This window comes from Anolis sagrei, chromosome 2 (assembly GCF_037176765.1).
Source record: "Anolis sagrei isolate rAnoSag1 chromosome 2, rAnoSag1.mat, whole genome shotgun sequence".
Classification (NCBI taxonomy): domain Eukaryota; kingdom Metazoa; phylum Chordata; class Lepidosauria; order Squamata; family Dactyloidae; genus Anolis; species Anolis sagrei.
The window spans coordinates 189172378-189189701 of record NC_090022.1 but is presented as its reverse complement, the minus strand read 5'-3'; the positions used below and the strand labels follow the sequence as shown (position 1 = coordinate 189189701).

Genomic DNA, 17324 nt, shown 5'->3' with positions numbered 1-17324 from the left:
ATACATATCAATAGGACGCAGCACCGAGAAGTTCCATTAATGCAATTCAAAGTCATCCATCCTTTTTCCAAAGGCTTGTCAGTTCCCTGGCGAAGTTCTAGAACTGAAACTTGAAAAAGAGAAACCGAGATAGCAGCCCATTTTTCAGGCCAAGCAAACCACCTCCTTCTCTCTCTCTCTCTCTCTCTCTTTGTGCTAAAGACACATCTCAGCTCCTTACAAGTCGCCTAAATTTGGTGAGTCAAGGGAAGGGATAAGGAGTGGAGATGAAATGGAATCTGAGGTCGAATTCACCCACATGAAGAAGGAAAAAAATCAGGACTTGTAAGAAGAGGGAGAGACCTGACACTTTTTTTTTAAAAAAATCCTCACATGTCATTTTCATTCTCCTTCTCAAACAAGTCCAGATGTCTATGTATGTCTGTGTTTTCAAGTTGCCTGTTGACATGCGGGGACCCTATGCATTTTAGGCCTCTTCTACACTGCCATATAACATCCAGATTATCTGATTTGGATTATATGGCAGTGTAGACTCATATAATCCAGTTCAAAGCAGTTAATGTGAATGATCTGATTTGATAATTTATTGATTCATTGATTTACCCTATTTATACCCCAAGGGAGACTCAAGGAGGCTAACATATAGCAATTAATGCCTTAAACTAGGGGTCTTCAAACTGTTTAAACAGAGGTCCACGTCACAGTCCCTCAAACTGTTGGAGAGCCGGATTATAATTTGAAAAAACATGAATAAGGACCTGCTTTTGAGATAGGATCGTTGTAGTTGTTGTTGTGTGCTTTCAAGAAGTTTCAGACTTAGGTTGACCCTGAGCGAGGGCTGGGTAAATGACCTTGGAGGGCCGTATCCAGCCCCCCCCCCCATAGTTTGAGGGCCCCTGCCTTAAACACACACAACAGTAATCTTAAAATCCATTGAATTAAAATGAATACATATTTAAAATAATCTGGATTATATGACAGCGTAGAAGGGGCCTCAGAGGGGTTTCCTAGATAAGGCTTTAGAGCTCTTTGGATAAGGCAAGACTGAGCCCCTTCAACACTGCCATATAATCCAGATTATCAAACCAGAAAATCCACATTACCTTCTTTGAATTGGATTATATGAATCTACACTGCCATATAATCCAGTTCAAAACATTCACACCTAGTTCCAACACACAAGAGTTTTTTCTCCCACCCTGGACCTTCTACAGATATATAAACCCAATTTTCCTAGTTTCCAGCAGACCTCACAACTTCTGAGGATGCTTGCCACAGATGCAGGTGAAACTTCAGGAGAGAATGCTTCTAGAACATGGCCATACAGCTCGAAAAACCTACAACCACCCAGATAATCTGGATTTTATTTGGCAGTGTACAAGGGGCCCAAGAGACTAAGCAGTGTTGCCAAAAGTGTGGCGCTCCAGGGGTTTTGGATTTCAGCTCTCAGAATTCCTTACCTAGCTAGGGCTTCAGGAAGCTGAAATCCCAAACATCTGGAGGGCCACAAGTTTGAAACTTCTGGACTAAGGGGATGCAAACACAGCAAATGGAAGTTTTAGGTGTGAGCCATTGCCAATGCCCCACTTCTCTGCAATACTAGAAAAATACAGTTATTAAGTCTCCTGGGTTGTTGTAGATTTTTTCGGGCTATATGGCCATGTTCTAGAGGCATTCTCTCCTGATGTTTCGCCTGCATTTATGGCAAGCATCCTCAGAGGATGCTTGCCATAGATGCAGGTGAAATGTCAGGAGAGAATGCCTCTAGAACATGGCCATATAGCCCAAAAAAACCTACAACAATCCAGTGATTCCAGCCATGAAAGCTTTCGACAATACATATTTAGTCTCCTCTTTGTCCAACATGTGGAGAAAGGGCTTACAATGGTGAACACTTCTAAATCGTTGTGAAACAGCAATATTTTAAATGCTAGAGATTTCATACCTTTTTGGATGTTCTTCGCAGCACAGCACACAAAACCTTTTTTTTGTCGTGTCAGGAGTGACTGCAAGTCGCTTCTGGTGTGAGAGAATTGGCTGTCTGCAAGGACGTTGCCCAGGGGACGCCTGGATGATTTGATGTTTTTATCATCCTTGTGGGAGGCTTCTCTCTTGTCCCTGCAGCTGGAGCTGATAGAGGGAGCTCATCTGCCTCTCCCCGGATTCGAACCTGCGACCTGTCAGTCTTCAGTCCTGCTGGCACAAACCTTATTGAATAGCACTTACTTTTAGATAGGTGGACACGACTGCAGTCTTATTGTACTCATCCATTTTAATAAAAGTGTATGAACTCTTGATTAAAGTAAAAAATTTTTTTAAACTGCCCTGCATGAAATATTGCCAATAGTCCCCTCTCTGAGTCCAATTGAACCCTTTTCCTGGTTAAATAAAGTGCTGTAAGTACATGTAACTAGCTAAGGCCTTGAAGTGCTCCCTTGTTCCCATCTTTCATTGCTCATAAATATGCTGTGATCAAAATACGTTTCATCCTGAACCCCTAGAAACATGGGTAATGTCTACATATTAAAAAGGCAAATATATTGCACTCAGCCAAGGTAGGTCACAATAAATTCCAGTTGAAAGCAATGTGACTCCAATTAGTTACTGCTTTCAATGGTACATTAGTCACAATAAAATGCTGCTGATTTGTGCCCATCATAGGTAGCTGTTTTCATCCATCAGTGATCACAAACACAAAGATTTTATGTACATACACTTACAGATACATCAATAAGCAGCCAATGCCATCCCAGTCAGGCTGGTAAAGTTTGTGACATAGTTCCAGAAGTCCAGATTTTCACAAGTTGCTTGTGATCATAAGAAGAAGAAAAACAACAAGAGTTCGGAGGAATTTATTCATCTCCCCCTTTCCCCCATCTAGGACTTCAATGGGAAGCTTTTGCAGAAACATAGAAATGGACAGGCACAGAATATCTCCTGCTGACAATTCTTTCTTTATTAAACAAAACAACAATAAGAGTTTGCCCCTTAGGATGATAGTGAACATAGTTTTTACATTAATGCCTGGTGAAAGGTTTTGGCTGATAGGATAAGACTTAAGTGTCAGTGAAATACTGTATTGTCAAAGGCTTTCATTTCCTAGTTTCCAACAGACCTCACAACCTCTGAGAATGCCTGCCATAGATGCAGGCAAAATGTCAGAAGAGAATGCTTCTGAGACATGGCCATGCAATCTGGAAAATTCACAGCAACCCAGTAAAATACTATTTCCTGTCTCCTTTATTCAGATGATCAAATATGCAAAATGCATCTTTTAACACACACACGCACACTTTATATAGAGATAAGGTAAAGGTAAAGGTTATCCCCTGACATTAAGTCCAGTCGTGTCCAACTCTGGGGTGTGGTGCTCATCTACATTTCTAAGACGAAGAGCCGGTGTTGTCCATAGACATCTTCAGGTCATGTGACCAGCTTGACTGCATGGAGCGCTGTTTTATAGAGATATAGATATAGAGATATGTAATCCATATATAAATATGTAAACATAGAATTCATATTTATTTATTTAGTTATTATTTACAGTATTTATATACCGCTTTTCTCCTCCTGGGGGAACTCAAAGCAGTTTACAAAAAATAATGGCAAAATTCAATGGCTTACATACATAAACCAAATCATAAATCAAATAACATATAACAAAGAATAAATTCAATAGGACAATTCACCATAAGATAAAAAGGCATTTAAACATGAAACATAAAAATTAAAAACATGTAATAAAAACATTAAAATCACACGATCCAAACTTGTAGACCGGGCCATTCCAAATGTCGATTGAACATATTCCATATTTACTTCTTGTACTGCATTTCTTTACGAATCAAAAGCTTGGTGAATGTGAATGCTAAAGATAGAACATTCAGATATACATTTATGTATATATTCATGAATTCAACATTCAGAATTTAAATTTTCCTTTGTGCAAAAAATATTTTTTTCTAATACCAATTTTGGTAAAGTGCATGGTATGCCCTGTTCTTTCTGTCTCAGAATTTTCATACCACAAAAGCACACTTTTGACCCATTAATTTCCTGAAATAGCAGCTGCTCACAGAGTTTTACCAGATAACTTAATTATATTAGCTCCCATTGCTCTTGCTAAATCAAATACTCCTTTCTGAGATTTTTTGTATGCCTGCTGCCACCATTTCCACAAAGCCAATGACTTTCCCGATAACCTCTGCTCATCTCTCTAAGGCGAATACAGCTTCATTTTTTAAAAAATACACACACACACACACACCAACACACACCAACACACACCTATGCACACCTGCCTATTGAAGAATCTAAGGTCATGGGGTGAGTGAGGAAATGCTCACAAATACCTCTTGCTTTTTTTTTCACCCACTTCAACTGCATTCATTTGCTGTCAATAGATCCTGTATTGGCTGCAAGCCAAATATTATTCCATGAACGATTTCGGTATTTACATGAAACAAGCAATTACTTCTAACATAGGCATCAATAGCAATTATAAAATACAGACCTCTCTGTAGTGCAATCTCCATTCTTCTACCATGCAGCATTTCCAATGATAGTAAAATTATATTTACAGTCTGCCCGCCTTTGAAGAGTCATTAACTTTTATTTCTAGAAAGAAAGAAAGAAAGAAAGAAAGAAAGACGGACATCTTTCATGATTCTGAACATATCAAATGAAAGAAATGGGGATAGTAGAGATAGTGTTTATTATTAGGTCATTAATAGAAATAATGGTGATTTTATCTATTGAATGTACAATGAACTTGTTAACCACCTTCAAGTCAGCTTTGGCTTTTGGAGACACCATGAATGAGAGATTGTCAAGTCACACCATCATAAACAGTCCTGCTCAGGTCTTGAAGATTCAGGGATGTGGCTTCACTGATTGACTCTCTCCATCTGAAATAGAATAGAATAGCTTTATTTGTCATTGTGCTATTGCACAACGGAATTACATGCCTTCCTCCACACACACCACAAAAACAACACATCCCTCCCTCCACACATACCACTATGACCACCACCACCACATAGTCCCCAATGCCACATCATTGTGAAACCACAGACTTCAACATAGCTACAGCTCTAGGAGAAAAACTATCCTTTGTTCTGTTTGTCCTTGTTTTTGTCACCCTGTACTGTCTGCCAGATGGCAATAATTCAGAAAAAGAATATGCAGTCTTCATTTAGTCCTATTGCCTTCAACCTTACCAAGCATGATTGTCTTTTCTGGTGAATCATGTCTTCTCATGATGTGGTCAAAGTGTGATAGTCTCAGGGTTTTTTTTTCATGTCAGGAGTGACTTGAGAAAGTCACTTCTGGTGTGAGAGAATTGGCTGTCTGCAAGGATGTTGCCCAGGAGATGGCTGGAAGTTTTACCATCCTGTGGGAGGCTTCTCTCATGTCCCTGCATGAGAAGCTGGAGCTGAGAGACGGGAGCTCAAACTGCTCCCTGGGTTTGAACCACTGATCTTTTGGTCAGCAGTCCTGCCGGCACAAGTCTCAGTTTAGTCAGTATACATACGTAAGATGTAGAGTGCAAATATGTCCATCAGGTATACAAAATTATGGGAGATACTGTGGGAAGTATTTCCTTATGTATGACATTAGCTCTTGTTTGCAATCTTCTTTGGGCAATTAAGCTATCCTGGATTTTACTCCAACCAAGGGATTGAACCTATTTAGGGCTGAGGTGGGGGAGAGATTTATCCCTCCCTGAAATAGATTCAGTCACTTGGATAGCTCTCTTAAGCCATGAAGTATTATTAATCTCTGCCCACAATAATATTGGTGCCACCAGTTGCCCTTGCTTGTCAAGCATATCCTTGGTAGCAACTTCAGATGTTTTAGGGGATTTGTACAAGCTTACTGTTCCCTCTAGCATAAGGTGCCTCACTTCCCCTGTCCTGAAGAAAAACAATAAGAACTGGGTGTTCTCAGGGTGGGAGAAGAAATGTTGCTTCTTATGCTAGTGGAAATGATGGATTTCTACTAACTCCTCACACAGGGGCTCATCTGAACTCAGTACACTTAACAAGCCATAATTTGCCCTCCTTCCTGTCACATGAGAGGCAGAACTGAGGCTTCCAAAGCAATAGTGGAAAAGCACTTGGAGAACAGTTTTTAAGTTAGATTTCTCTTTTACATTGTTATGGGCCTTCAGACTATTTGCAGCTCGTGGTGACATAAGGTAAACCTATCACAGAGTTTTCTTGGCATGACCTGTTTAGAGAGGGTTTTAGTGCATATAAAATAATAATAATAATAATAATAATAATAATAATAATCTTTATTTATACCCAGAGGTGGCCCTAGGTAATTTTCAACGGTAAGCAAACAGTATCCCCCCCCCCCCAACCAATCACTGCTATATATTTTCTGTTCGTCGTGGGAGTTCTGTGTGCCATATTTGGTTCAATTCCATCATTGGTGGAGTTCAGAATGCTCTTTGATTGTAGGTGAACTATACATCCCAGTAACTACAACTCGCATATGTCAAGGTCTATTTTCCCCCAAGAGCACCTCAAGAGTGCCCCTGGGCAAAATCAACTATACTGCAAATGCTTACTTTGCGTAATGGGTTGAGCCGCCCCTGTTTATACCCCACCGCCATCTCCCCAAGGGGACTTGGAGCGGCTTCCACGAGGCCAAGCCCGACAATACACAAATAAAACAAAAACAATAAGCAAAAACAATACAATTAATATAACTCACATGTAAACAGTTACACTCTGCATTCACATGTAAACAGTAAAAGCCAGCTTGTGTGTTTTGAACTGGATTATATGGCAGTGTAGACTCATATAATCCAGTTCAAAGCAGATAATGTGGATTATCTGGTTTGATAATCTGGATTATATGGCAGTGTAGAAGAGGCCCCAGAGAATGTGACTTGTCCAAGGTCCCACTGTGCTTCCATGACTGATTGGAGATCCAAACTCTGGTCTTCCAAAGTCTTTGCTCAACACTCAAACCACAACACCATTCTGGTTCTTACACCTAAATTAATATTTAAACCTATTTTAGTGCAATGCTCTGAATGTTTATTCAGAAGTAGGTTCCACTCTGTCCAATGGGGCTTCCTTCTTAGTAAGCATACTTAGAATTGCAGCCCTTTCCCATCTATTTTCCTGCAGCAGTGAATACTTGGCCATCCCTTAGAATATATCTGGCCAGTGACAACTAGTGACTTCCATACCAGATCTGCTCTGGGCTTTATTTCAGATCGTTCAAAGCTGCTAAATCTTCTTTGCAAATTCAGTTCAGTCCTCTGAATAGCTGTTTAAAAGTTCAGTATAAAATCTAGAGCTGTTTCACCTCAAACAAAGGAGCTACTACCTAACATTGACTCTGCCTGTAGAAGGAACTTCAACCTTTTGCCATTCAGATGCGTAGGACTGGAAATCCCCAAACCCCGCAAACAAGGGAATCCAGCAAATTGCAGCCCAGTTCATCTGAAGCTGCTGTTTGTAGGCAGGGGCGGCTCAACCCATTACACAAAGTAAGCATTTGCAGTATAGTTGATTTTGCCCAGGGGTGCTCTTGAGGTGCTCTTGGGAAAAAATAGACCTTGACATATGCGAGTTGTAGTTACTGGGATGTATAGTTCACCTACAATCAAAGAGCATTCTGAACTCCACCAATGATGGAATTGAACCAAATATGGCACACTGAACTCCCACGATGAACAGAAAATATATATCAGTGAATTTGTTGGGGGGGGGGGCGCCAAAATACTGTTTGCTTACCGTTGAAAATTACCTAGGGCCGCCTCTGGTTGTAGGAGGCTGCTTAGATGTCTCATCATCACCATCATTCAGTAACTACCGCTTGGCATGGAATTTATGTATACTGAAGTTATATCAGTTTGATTTCTACTTTAACTGTCATGATTCCATCTCAACAAACTGTGGGAATTATAGTTTTGTGTATTTCTGATGGTTGTGTTTGTTGTGTGCCTTCAAATCATTTCCAATCTGTTGCAGCCCTAAGGTGAACTTATCACAGGGCTTTTTCAACAATTTTTTCTTCAGAAGGAGTTTTCCACTATCAATCATGATAGTGGAAAGAGCAGAACATGGAGTGAATAGCCCAGATTTTACCAGTATGTCAATCTCTGATGTTCAGATTTTGGTTTTGGAATTAGAATCCAAATTCTGAATGTGAACTGCCCAGAGAGCTAGGGACTTTGTGGCTTTTCTTCCTCTTAAGGTAGTTCCTTGAAGGTATCAAATACCAATTGTAATAAATTCTCAGAAATGTTTGGCTAACAAATGCTATATATATCCTAGAATGGGACTGGGAATCATACAGGACACGGGGCAGATTTGGTTCAGGTGCTATGGAATATTTGGAGACATTGAATTGAATGAAGGATTCTGAAAAGACATGTGGCTGACCCGGACACTGAATAATACTATTCTATTCTGCACTATAGCATTTTATGATGGATCCCATGTGTCAAATAACTAAATATTAATGCTACCATATAGGGCAGCTGTTGAACATTATTCCACACAAAGCTACATAGAAAGCTAGAATCCACTTATGCCATCAGTCAAATACTGCCAAATAATAAATAATATATTAGTTTCAGGTACTGTCAAATTTGTTGCTGTTGTTGTGTGCCTTTAAGTCATTTGTGACTTATGGCAACCTTATCATGGGTTGAATTTGTTCAGATGTCACTGCCTTCCTCTGAGGCCGAGAGAGTGTGGCTTGTTCAACTTTATCCTATGGGTTTTCATGGCTGAGTAGGGATGTTACATCTGATCTCTAGAGTCATAGACCAACACTCAAACTAATACACCACACTGGCTCCCACTGTCAAACACTAAATATTAAAAAGTCACTTGTGCACAAATAACAAGTATCTAGTGTGTTTTGACAACTTTTGTCGATATACCTTATGAGAGTGGATTCATTTCCACAAAAGACATGTTGAAACTCAAACAATTGTCATTTTTTAAAAGATCATATTCCTTTCATAGCAGATTTGTCCCCAGAGGCCAGAATAGCTGGCCAGTGTTGTTGTCCAAAGAGATGAGAGCAAGGTCATTGAGGATGTTTGCCCCCTGACTTCTGCAATATTTCACTGAGGATTGCCTTTCTTGAGCAGTAATAACCAGGGTTCTGTTTTCTGGATTCCTTTTGCCTTCATTTCAAGGTGTCAGTCTCCTTCCCCATCCCTAGAGTCAGACAAGAACAGGAAATGCAAAAAGCTCCTCATGAAGATGACCAGGAATCCTCAGAATGCAATTTGCACCAAGATCTCATTAAGGGAGATTCTTTTAGTCAGCAGCAATTTCCTGCTCTGTTGGTACAGCAGGAGCCAGAAATATCTACAGGGTCTCCAACAGACCAAATGAGATCCCTAGAGAACAGTAATGACAGCCAGACCTCAAGGTCTCAGCAGCCTCCATTGGTTACCAGTTCCAGTCCTTGTGACATTTCCACCAATGGCACTCGCAACGTGCATAAAAGCCACCCACCAAAGCGAGTCTTCCCATGGATGAAGGAAACAAGACACAACACCAAGCGCAACAGTAGCCTTCCTTCTGCAGGTACTTTCTTTCATCTGTCTCATCCTTTGCTTACTATCCATGTGCATGTGGGACAGTCTTCTTCAATGTGATGTCTTCCTGGTGTATTCAAATAGAAATCCATCTTGTCTATTTGCTGGTGATAATGGGAGTTGATGCCCAACAGATCGAGAGGGGAAGTTTGGTTTAAACTAATGGGTTTCCAGCAATATTTATTTGAAATGGCCATGTACATGATTTTCTCATTTTCCCTCCCTTCATTTCCTTCTTTCTTTTGTTTATATTACTGAAAGATATAAGCCTTACATTTGGTTAACTGGTGGGTTCCCATTTATAGTGAGGTTCTCATAACCTTGTCAATTGGACCACGGGATGTAGCAATAGAAGATGGCTAGATAGCTAGGTAAGCAGACAGGCAATATTTGAATTCCTTGCAAATTTAAAACCAAGGTATTACAAATGTACTTTTTAAAGAACACAGATTATTCTGCAGTTTCAATGGAGAAGAAAGAGATACTGAAACCCCAGTTTGAATTCTCATTTCCTTCTCCCAATAACAATTGGCACAATTATTACCTTTGTCTTTTGGGACTATTTAGCCTTCTGATTTGTACTTTCCCCTCCTTCTTAGATGAATTGCTTAGGTGATCTCATCCAGTGATAAGAATGGACAAGATGATGTCACAATCCTAAACAGCCAATCAGATTTAGGTGTATGATGATGATGCCGTGATTGGTGGCTGCTAAATTGGGCAACTTCAAATGGGAGGGTTGAATACATGGAGGATAAGGCTATCAGTGGCTATATGTCATGTCCAGTACTTGAGGCACCTTTCTACATTAAAGCCTTGGGCCACCAGTGGGTTTCATTATATATAATTATATAGTAATAATATAATGTCCCTGATGTAAAATGGCAAATATGAAGGTTTGCTTTTTGGATATTTTTGGTGAATATTTTCAAGCCATGGATGATTGAATCCATGGGTGCAGAAACTGTGGATACGGAGGGCTGGTGGTACTTGTAAAGTAAGCATCAAGTCTGGAGACCCTCTGAATCTCAGGACAAATGTGATCCATGAGGGCAGGCCTGTAGCCAGGATTTTGATTCGGGGGGAGGGGCGCTGAGTCTGAGTGAAACAGGGTCTACCCTAACAAACCTTTTGTATCGTTACTCCAATACCCCCAAGCATATGGGATATATTGAGTATGGTGATCAGATCATGATATGAATAAACATAACAGTTTAAATAATGCACCAGTAAGGCCTTCTCGTGCATGAGGGTGTTTCCATCTGACTTACAAGTTTCTTCTAATTTCATCTTAAATCAGCGTAGACATTTTTTAAAATGTTGATTTCTTACAGTAGAAATATTTTGTGAGACATTAAATTTATTCTCTTGATACTATCAGGGGTTCAACCTGAACAGAATCTTTCCTTTCCTTTAGACCCTGGATCTCCACCACACCTTTCCTCTTCCAAGAGACTCCGCACGGCCTACACTCATACACAGCTGGTGGAACTGGAGAAAGAGTTCCACTTTAATAGGTACCTCTGCCGCCCACGGAGGTTGGAGATGGCCCGGCTTCTCAGGCTGTCAGAAAGGCAAATCAAGATCTGGTTCCAGAACAGAAGGATGAAATACAAGAAGGATATTCGGTCAGCCAAGGGGACCAATAAGAAGTCACCAAACCAAAGTCCTCAAGTGAGCTTCTATTACAGTGAAATGGAGCCTGAATGTGAGACAGACTCATTGAGTTCTTGCAACGAAGCCCAGGGTGCAGTTTACAGCACAGCAACAGAAGCTGATGCCCTTTTCCTCAGCCCCCTAACTTCTGTCCCCTTGGAGTATTGCCCCCTCTCTGTTCAAGGAGAAAGCCATTCTTATGGACTCCCAGTCCTGCAAGAAAGCCTGAGTGAGATGGGAGAAAATTACCTGGGAAATGTGCCTGAGGCCGATTCAGTCTACAGCTTCCCTGATTGCTCCTTAACAAACCTGGACTACAGCTGTTTTGCTGAACTCCCTGGCCACCACCAGCTTGGGCCTTCCAACTCACATCCCGTTTACACAGATTTTGCCACACATCCTGTGCCTCAGGGAGATTCTCAGGGACCTGTAAATCTTATGCATCTGTGAGGGGCTCCCTGCCATGGAAACCAAAGCAGGGAAATTGCTACAGTGCTATTATCTCATTAAGAAAAAATACCTCTAAGTGCAACCAAGAGAATGCCTTCTTCCCCCAACCTCTCAGCCCACACATTACCTCTTATTTATTTAACTGTACTGAAAATCATTCAGAGTGTGGGGGCAGAGAGCACAGGGCTGAGACCTTGCCAGGTTTTACCAAGGCATATTGCCAGCTATTATTATTATTATTATTATTATTATTATTATTATTATTATTATTATTATTATGTCAGTCTAATAGCTTAGTTTATGCCTTATGTAAATAAATATTTTAACTGCCATCAAGTCAACTTTAACTTATGGTGACCCCATGAATGAGAGATCTTGAAATCACTCTATAGTAGTCAGCAGCCCTGCTCAGGTCTTGCAAACTTAGGGCTCAGGCTTCCTTGATTGAGTTTGTTCGTCTGAAATGTAGTCTTCCCCTTTTCATGCTGCCTTCTACCTTACAAAGTGTTATTATCTTTTCTGATGAGTCATGCCTCCTCATGAGAAAAAAAAAACACCTTTGTGAAAACAGCATTTCTACCCCACGGCTAGAAATTACTTTTTTTTTTCCGTGTCAGGAGTGACTTGAGAAACTGCAAGTCACTTTTGGTATAAGAGAATTGGCCATCTGCAAGAAAGTTGCTCAGGGGATGCCGGATGTTTTTGATGTTTTACCATCCTTGTGTCTCATGTCCTTGTATGGGGAGCTGGAGCTGACAGAGGGAGCTCATCTGCACTTTCCCTGGATTCAAAGCTCATCTATGTTCTCCCCGAATTTCAACTCCTGTTGGCACAAGGGGTGGGGAGCTCCTCCTAGAAATTACTGAGTTAGGGAGACTTGAGTGCGGTGGGATTGGCCAAACACAATGAAATGAAAAATAAAGGAGACACACAACACATGCAAGGACATTATATCTAGTTTGCATAATTTGCTCCACATCCTGGAAATCAACGTGTAGGTAGGCAGGGTGAATGTCAGCCATTGGGCACAACAGATAGGCTACTCTTGCTGGGTCCTTATGCTTTGTTGGGCTCTAATGCCTTCTTTACAGATCCATGATGAGGTCCTGATGCATTCCCTGTGGATACTACACATTTGTAGTGGATTTCTGACATTCTGTACCTCTCAGCCTTATGATCTTCTTCTTAAAGAGAGACAAGCAATAAAGTAGTAAAGATTTCTCACTCCCAATTATATAATAATAGCAGGAAGAAAATAATTTTCCTATTCTTAGCACCCCTAAATCATACTGCAGAAAACTTTGTGCAGACAAGAATGGTTTTTTTAGGGACTGCTAATTCTGCTCGGGAAAACAAATTCTAGGCTTCTGCAGTCCTTAGTTCTAATATATCTGTCTTTTGCATCAAACTCTGATTGGTGGCTCTCAAGGTAAAACAAAACAAAACAAATTGGATCATGCAAATTAAGTTTGCTGACTCCTATGTAGAAAACACTTTGAAATCTACAGTCCTACATTGCCAATACTTGGAAACCAAATCACTATCCTCAATTGCTATTGTCTCTCTTACAAATATTTTCAGAAAGGGGATTGTAGCTCCTGAATCACCCCAGCTAGCATAGACACTAACCATGTTGGCTGGGGGATTCTGTGAGTTGTAGTTAAAAAATGTAACTTTCCCAAGCACTGAGCAAAGCTGAAGAGATATGTCCTCACTTCTTCCTCTTTCACCTGCTATTTGGCTTACAATGGGTAAAGCTTGAAATGGAGATACTCATAAGGAAAGTAGTAAAATGCAGGAATCTATGTTTATTCCCATCAGCAAACCAGTTCTAACTGTTTAAATTAGTGGTTCCTAATCTGTGGTCCGTGGACCACCAGTGATCTGCAAGAATGAAAATATGGTCCATGGTCTCACCATTATTACACCGTTGTCTCGAAACCACGCAGCAACGGGAGCAACTGGTCTCACCCTCTTATAATGCCGAGACAATGGGGATGTTAGGAGGGAGAGACTGACTACCTACAAAAGATTACTACTACCACATCAGCTCTAGATTATTAAATAAGTTTTTTTATCGGCAAGCAGATGGCATATGTTCTGTATCAGAAACTAGAGCTGATGTGGTCTATCCAATGCAATTTTCAGAATCAGTACTCCAAATAACCAAACTGAATCTAAAGTTGACCAATACCGATTTGTAACCCTTTTTGTACTAGTGTTGGAAAGTGGTCCCTGGTCAAAAAAAGGTTGGGAACCACTGGTTTAAATCTTCAGTAGAGGCTGGTCTTTTGCAAAGCTAAGAAGTCTTAATTGCCTGTTTAAGGAATATCTTATGTGACATTGGTATGGGCTCTCAATAAGAAAAATACAATGAGCTTTGAGGGTACATGAAAAACTCAAAGTGGTTGTGATGGCAGATGATGGCCTCTTCCACTGCCATATAAAATCCAGATTATCTGCTTCGAACTGGATTATATGGCAGCATAGACAGATAATCCAGTTCAAAGCGAATAATGTGGATTATCTGCTTTGATAATCTGGATTATATGGCAGTGTAGAGGGGGCCAATATCATGATCCCAACTATCCTAAAAAGTCTTGATGCTCCAACTCTTGAGTCCTGACTCCACTATAACTTTGCTCAATGCATAACAACCTCAAACTGTTCCAATTAGGCAGGGACAGTCCTGATTCATCCTTTGTCATTCCACTTTCTCAGCTGTATCTAAAATGCCCCAATTTCTCTCCCCACACCCCTTTGTCTCCAGCTTACTTTGATTGTTGAGTTCAAAATGTAAAAGTAAAATGAGGTAAATTCAATGCTCAGGTTAAAAGTTGAGAAGGGGGCAGAATCTTGCTCTCCCCTGTAAATGTAGACAAAAGCAAGTTGCTGTAGCTTTTCCTAGTTTGTGTGTTCTTTATTAATACGTTTTGCTATCTTGACCACACTCTGGTCAAGAGTACCATCTCTGAAGAGTATGCAATATCTTGAAAAGCCTAGAGAGAAATCAGGGGCAAACCCCACCACAAATTTTGCAAATCCATTCAGAGGAGACCTTGCTAAAGATCTTCTGCTCTACATCTACCCTAAAAAGATGAAACTTGAAAATGGAAGGCCACATTTTAAGATTTTGTTTCAGTTGAAAACAAGCAGGAGCATCAAGAGCTGCTATTCCTAGCCTGATGGTTGAAGAAATACCCACCTGATGGCTGCCCCTTGTGTGAATTGTTTTATGGTTAGCATTGCAGCAGAATCAGAACGCTTTCAAAGAGGCACCAACTTTCAACCTCGCCGCTTGCCTTGAGTGATGTTTTTTCACTGTATGTTATGCATCCTGTTGGTTTATTTTTAATGATTACATGACTCTTGGCATCTATTTTAATGTACCGTTTTGATACTAGAAATAAAGAGGCTTTTTAAAAACAGCACCGGGAGATTTTCTTGGCGTCCGCAGACATGCTTTTCTCCATGAACACTGCTCTGTTGTTCTTAGAATCACTTTGCCATCTTGTAGTTTACTAGGGGCTGGGCCTCACCCTTCTCTCACCCCCATTAATCATTGAGACAGCACGTACTTCAGAAGGCCTCTAACTCTTTCATCTCCCAGTTAGTATGCAGCTCCGGAGCTTAGCCTGCTTGTGTGTCTCCCCCTCCTGCCCCCTATACTTCGCCTTTCGCCAACTGGCCCCTGCCTTCCATTAAGCCTCTTCCATTTCCTGGGACTGCAGTTTAGAAAGATGTCCCATCTATCCTTACAATGGCGTCTGATAGGACATGTCTCAGTCAAAAGACATGTGCAACAAGATGCAGGGTCCATGTGGCTAAAATAGTCCAGAGGCATCGTTGGGTGGAGGGAGCAACAGAGAGGAGTCTGGTTTTGGTGCCAAAGTATCTCAGTAACCCCAGCTTGATGCTTCAGCTACACAAAGGCAGATCCCTTCTGTTCTCTGCCAACTTACCAATGGCTATTAGCTTACCAGTGTTTATTAGAAATGCAGTATGCTGAGGTCATGCCTTCTGTCATCCAGCTGGAATCAAGGACGGGTAAACTCAATGCTCAGGATAAAATAGTTGATAAAATATATATAAATTAGATTTTTTTGACATACTGAATTTATTGCAGTTTTAAGTTCCAGATTTCAATACAGCCAGATCATAGCTCTATTTAGGCCACTTCCAAAAATGGCATAAATTCCACATTGAACTGTGTTATATGGTAGTGTGGACTCAAATAATCCAGTTCAAAGCAGATATTGTGGATTATTTGCCTTGATATTCTGGGTTCTATGGCTGTGTGGAAGGGCCCTTAGTTCAACTGATTTGTAGGAAAAGAAACCTACAAGGGAGCAAGCTTGTTTTCTGCTTCCCTGGAGACTAGGACGCGGAACAATGGCTTCAAACTACAGGAGAGGAGATTCCATCTGAACATGAGGAAGAACTTCCTGACTGTGAGAGCCGTTCAGCAGTGGAACTCTCTGCCCCGGAGTGTGGTGGAGGCTCCTTCTTTGGAAGCTTTTAAACAGAGGCTGGATGGCCATCTGTCAGAGGTGATTTGAATGCAATATTCCTGCTTCTTGGCAGGGGGTTGGACTGGATGGTCCATGAGGTCTTTTCCAACTCTTTGATTCTATGATTCTATGAAACCACAAGTTTTATTCTCCGATACTAAATTGAGAGAAAATAAAAGTGCTGAGTTTTGTTAAGATCATAAGTCAACTGATCCTTTTAAAGTAATTTTGTTAAGTACAAGCTTGCCAAGTTAATATTACTGCACTTAACCCACAGTTATCAAATGTTTGATATCCCCAGTTGCTGAGAACTTTGGAGATTATACCTTCCTTTATAAACTATACAATAAAAACAAACCATTAATTTTTAAGGTAATTTGTTTGAGCATGTCTTCTTTTCTCACTACTTCCATCTTATGTATAATCACAGACTTTGAATTGCAACAGAAAGTACCAGGTGTGGTGCAACTTGTGGCCCTGTATATGTTGCCTGACTGAAAATACCAATAGTTCTGGTGAGTTTAGGCACTGATGATGTGAGGCTGATAGGAGTTGCAGTCCACCAAAACTAGAGGGATGGCCATTTTCCATCTCTTGTTTACATGGATGATTTTGCAAGGCCTAGAATACTAAAGCACACAGTGTCAATTTCCAGATAAAAAGGTTTGCATGTGAGTAGAGATGAATTCTGAAATAATGTGTGGCCATTCATCAAGGCCAATGCAGTCCAACATTTGCTTGAATACACACTGCATCTCTTCTATTGTGGAATTCAAGGAATGTTCATGGTTTCTTAGGAAGTCAGGATTCACCAGACTGGGACTTGCTCAGTAACAGCAAAGTGACAGCTCTGTATTCACATTTTGGGGTTAACCATTAGGCGAAGTTGGCTTGTGGGTGCCTTGGGACATGGAGGGCTTTCCTTTGATGGATTATTTAAGTAGAAGCCAGCTGGCCATGCATGTGGGAGTCAGTAGTTCCTGTTACCTGCCTTGAGCCATGAGGACAGGCGGGTAAGAAATAAAATTATTATTATTATTATTATTATCTATATATATAAATTTGTTAGGGGCATCCAACGAGGAAACAAAACTCAAAAACCCCCCAACGAAACTTAACCAAAA

The 17324-nt window shown here is 40.6% G+C and overlaps 2 protein-coding genes across 2 annotated transcripts in view; both read left to right on the top strand.

The window, feature by feature from the left end:
• Positions 1–17324, top strand: part of HOXC10 (homeobox C10) — a 211437-nt gene that overhangs the window by 158640 nt on the left and 35473 nt on the right. The gene's annotated exons all lie outside the window — the stretch shown is intronic.
• LOC132767679 (homeobox protein Hox-D3-like) lies at positions 8935–15117 on the top strand. Its single transcript, XM_060762892.2, has 2 exons — positions 8935–9572; positions 11001–15117. The coding sequence occupies exons 1-2, from the start codon at positions 9221–9223 to the stop codon at positions 11687–11689; spliced, it is 1041 nt and encodes a 346-aa protein (XP_060618875.2). The 5' UTR covers positions 8935–9220; the 3' UTR covers positions 11690–15117.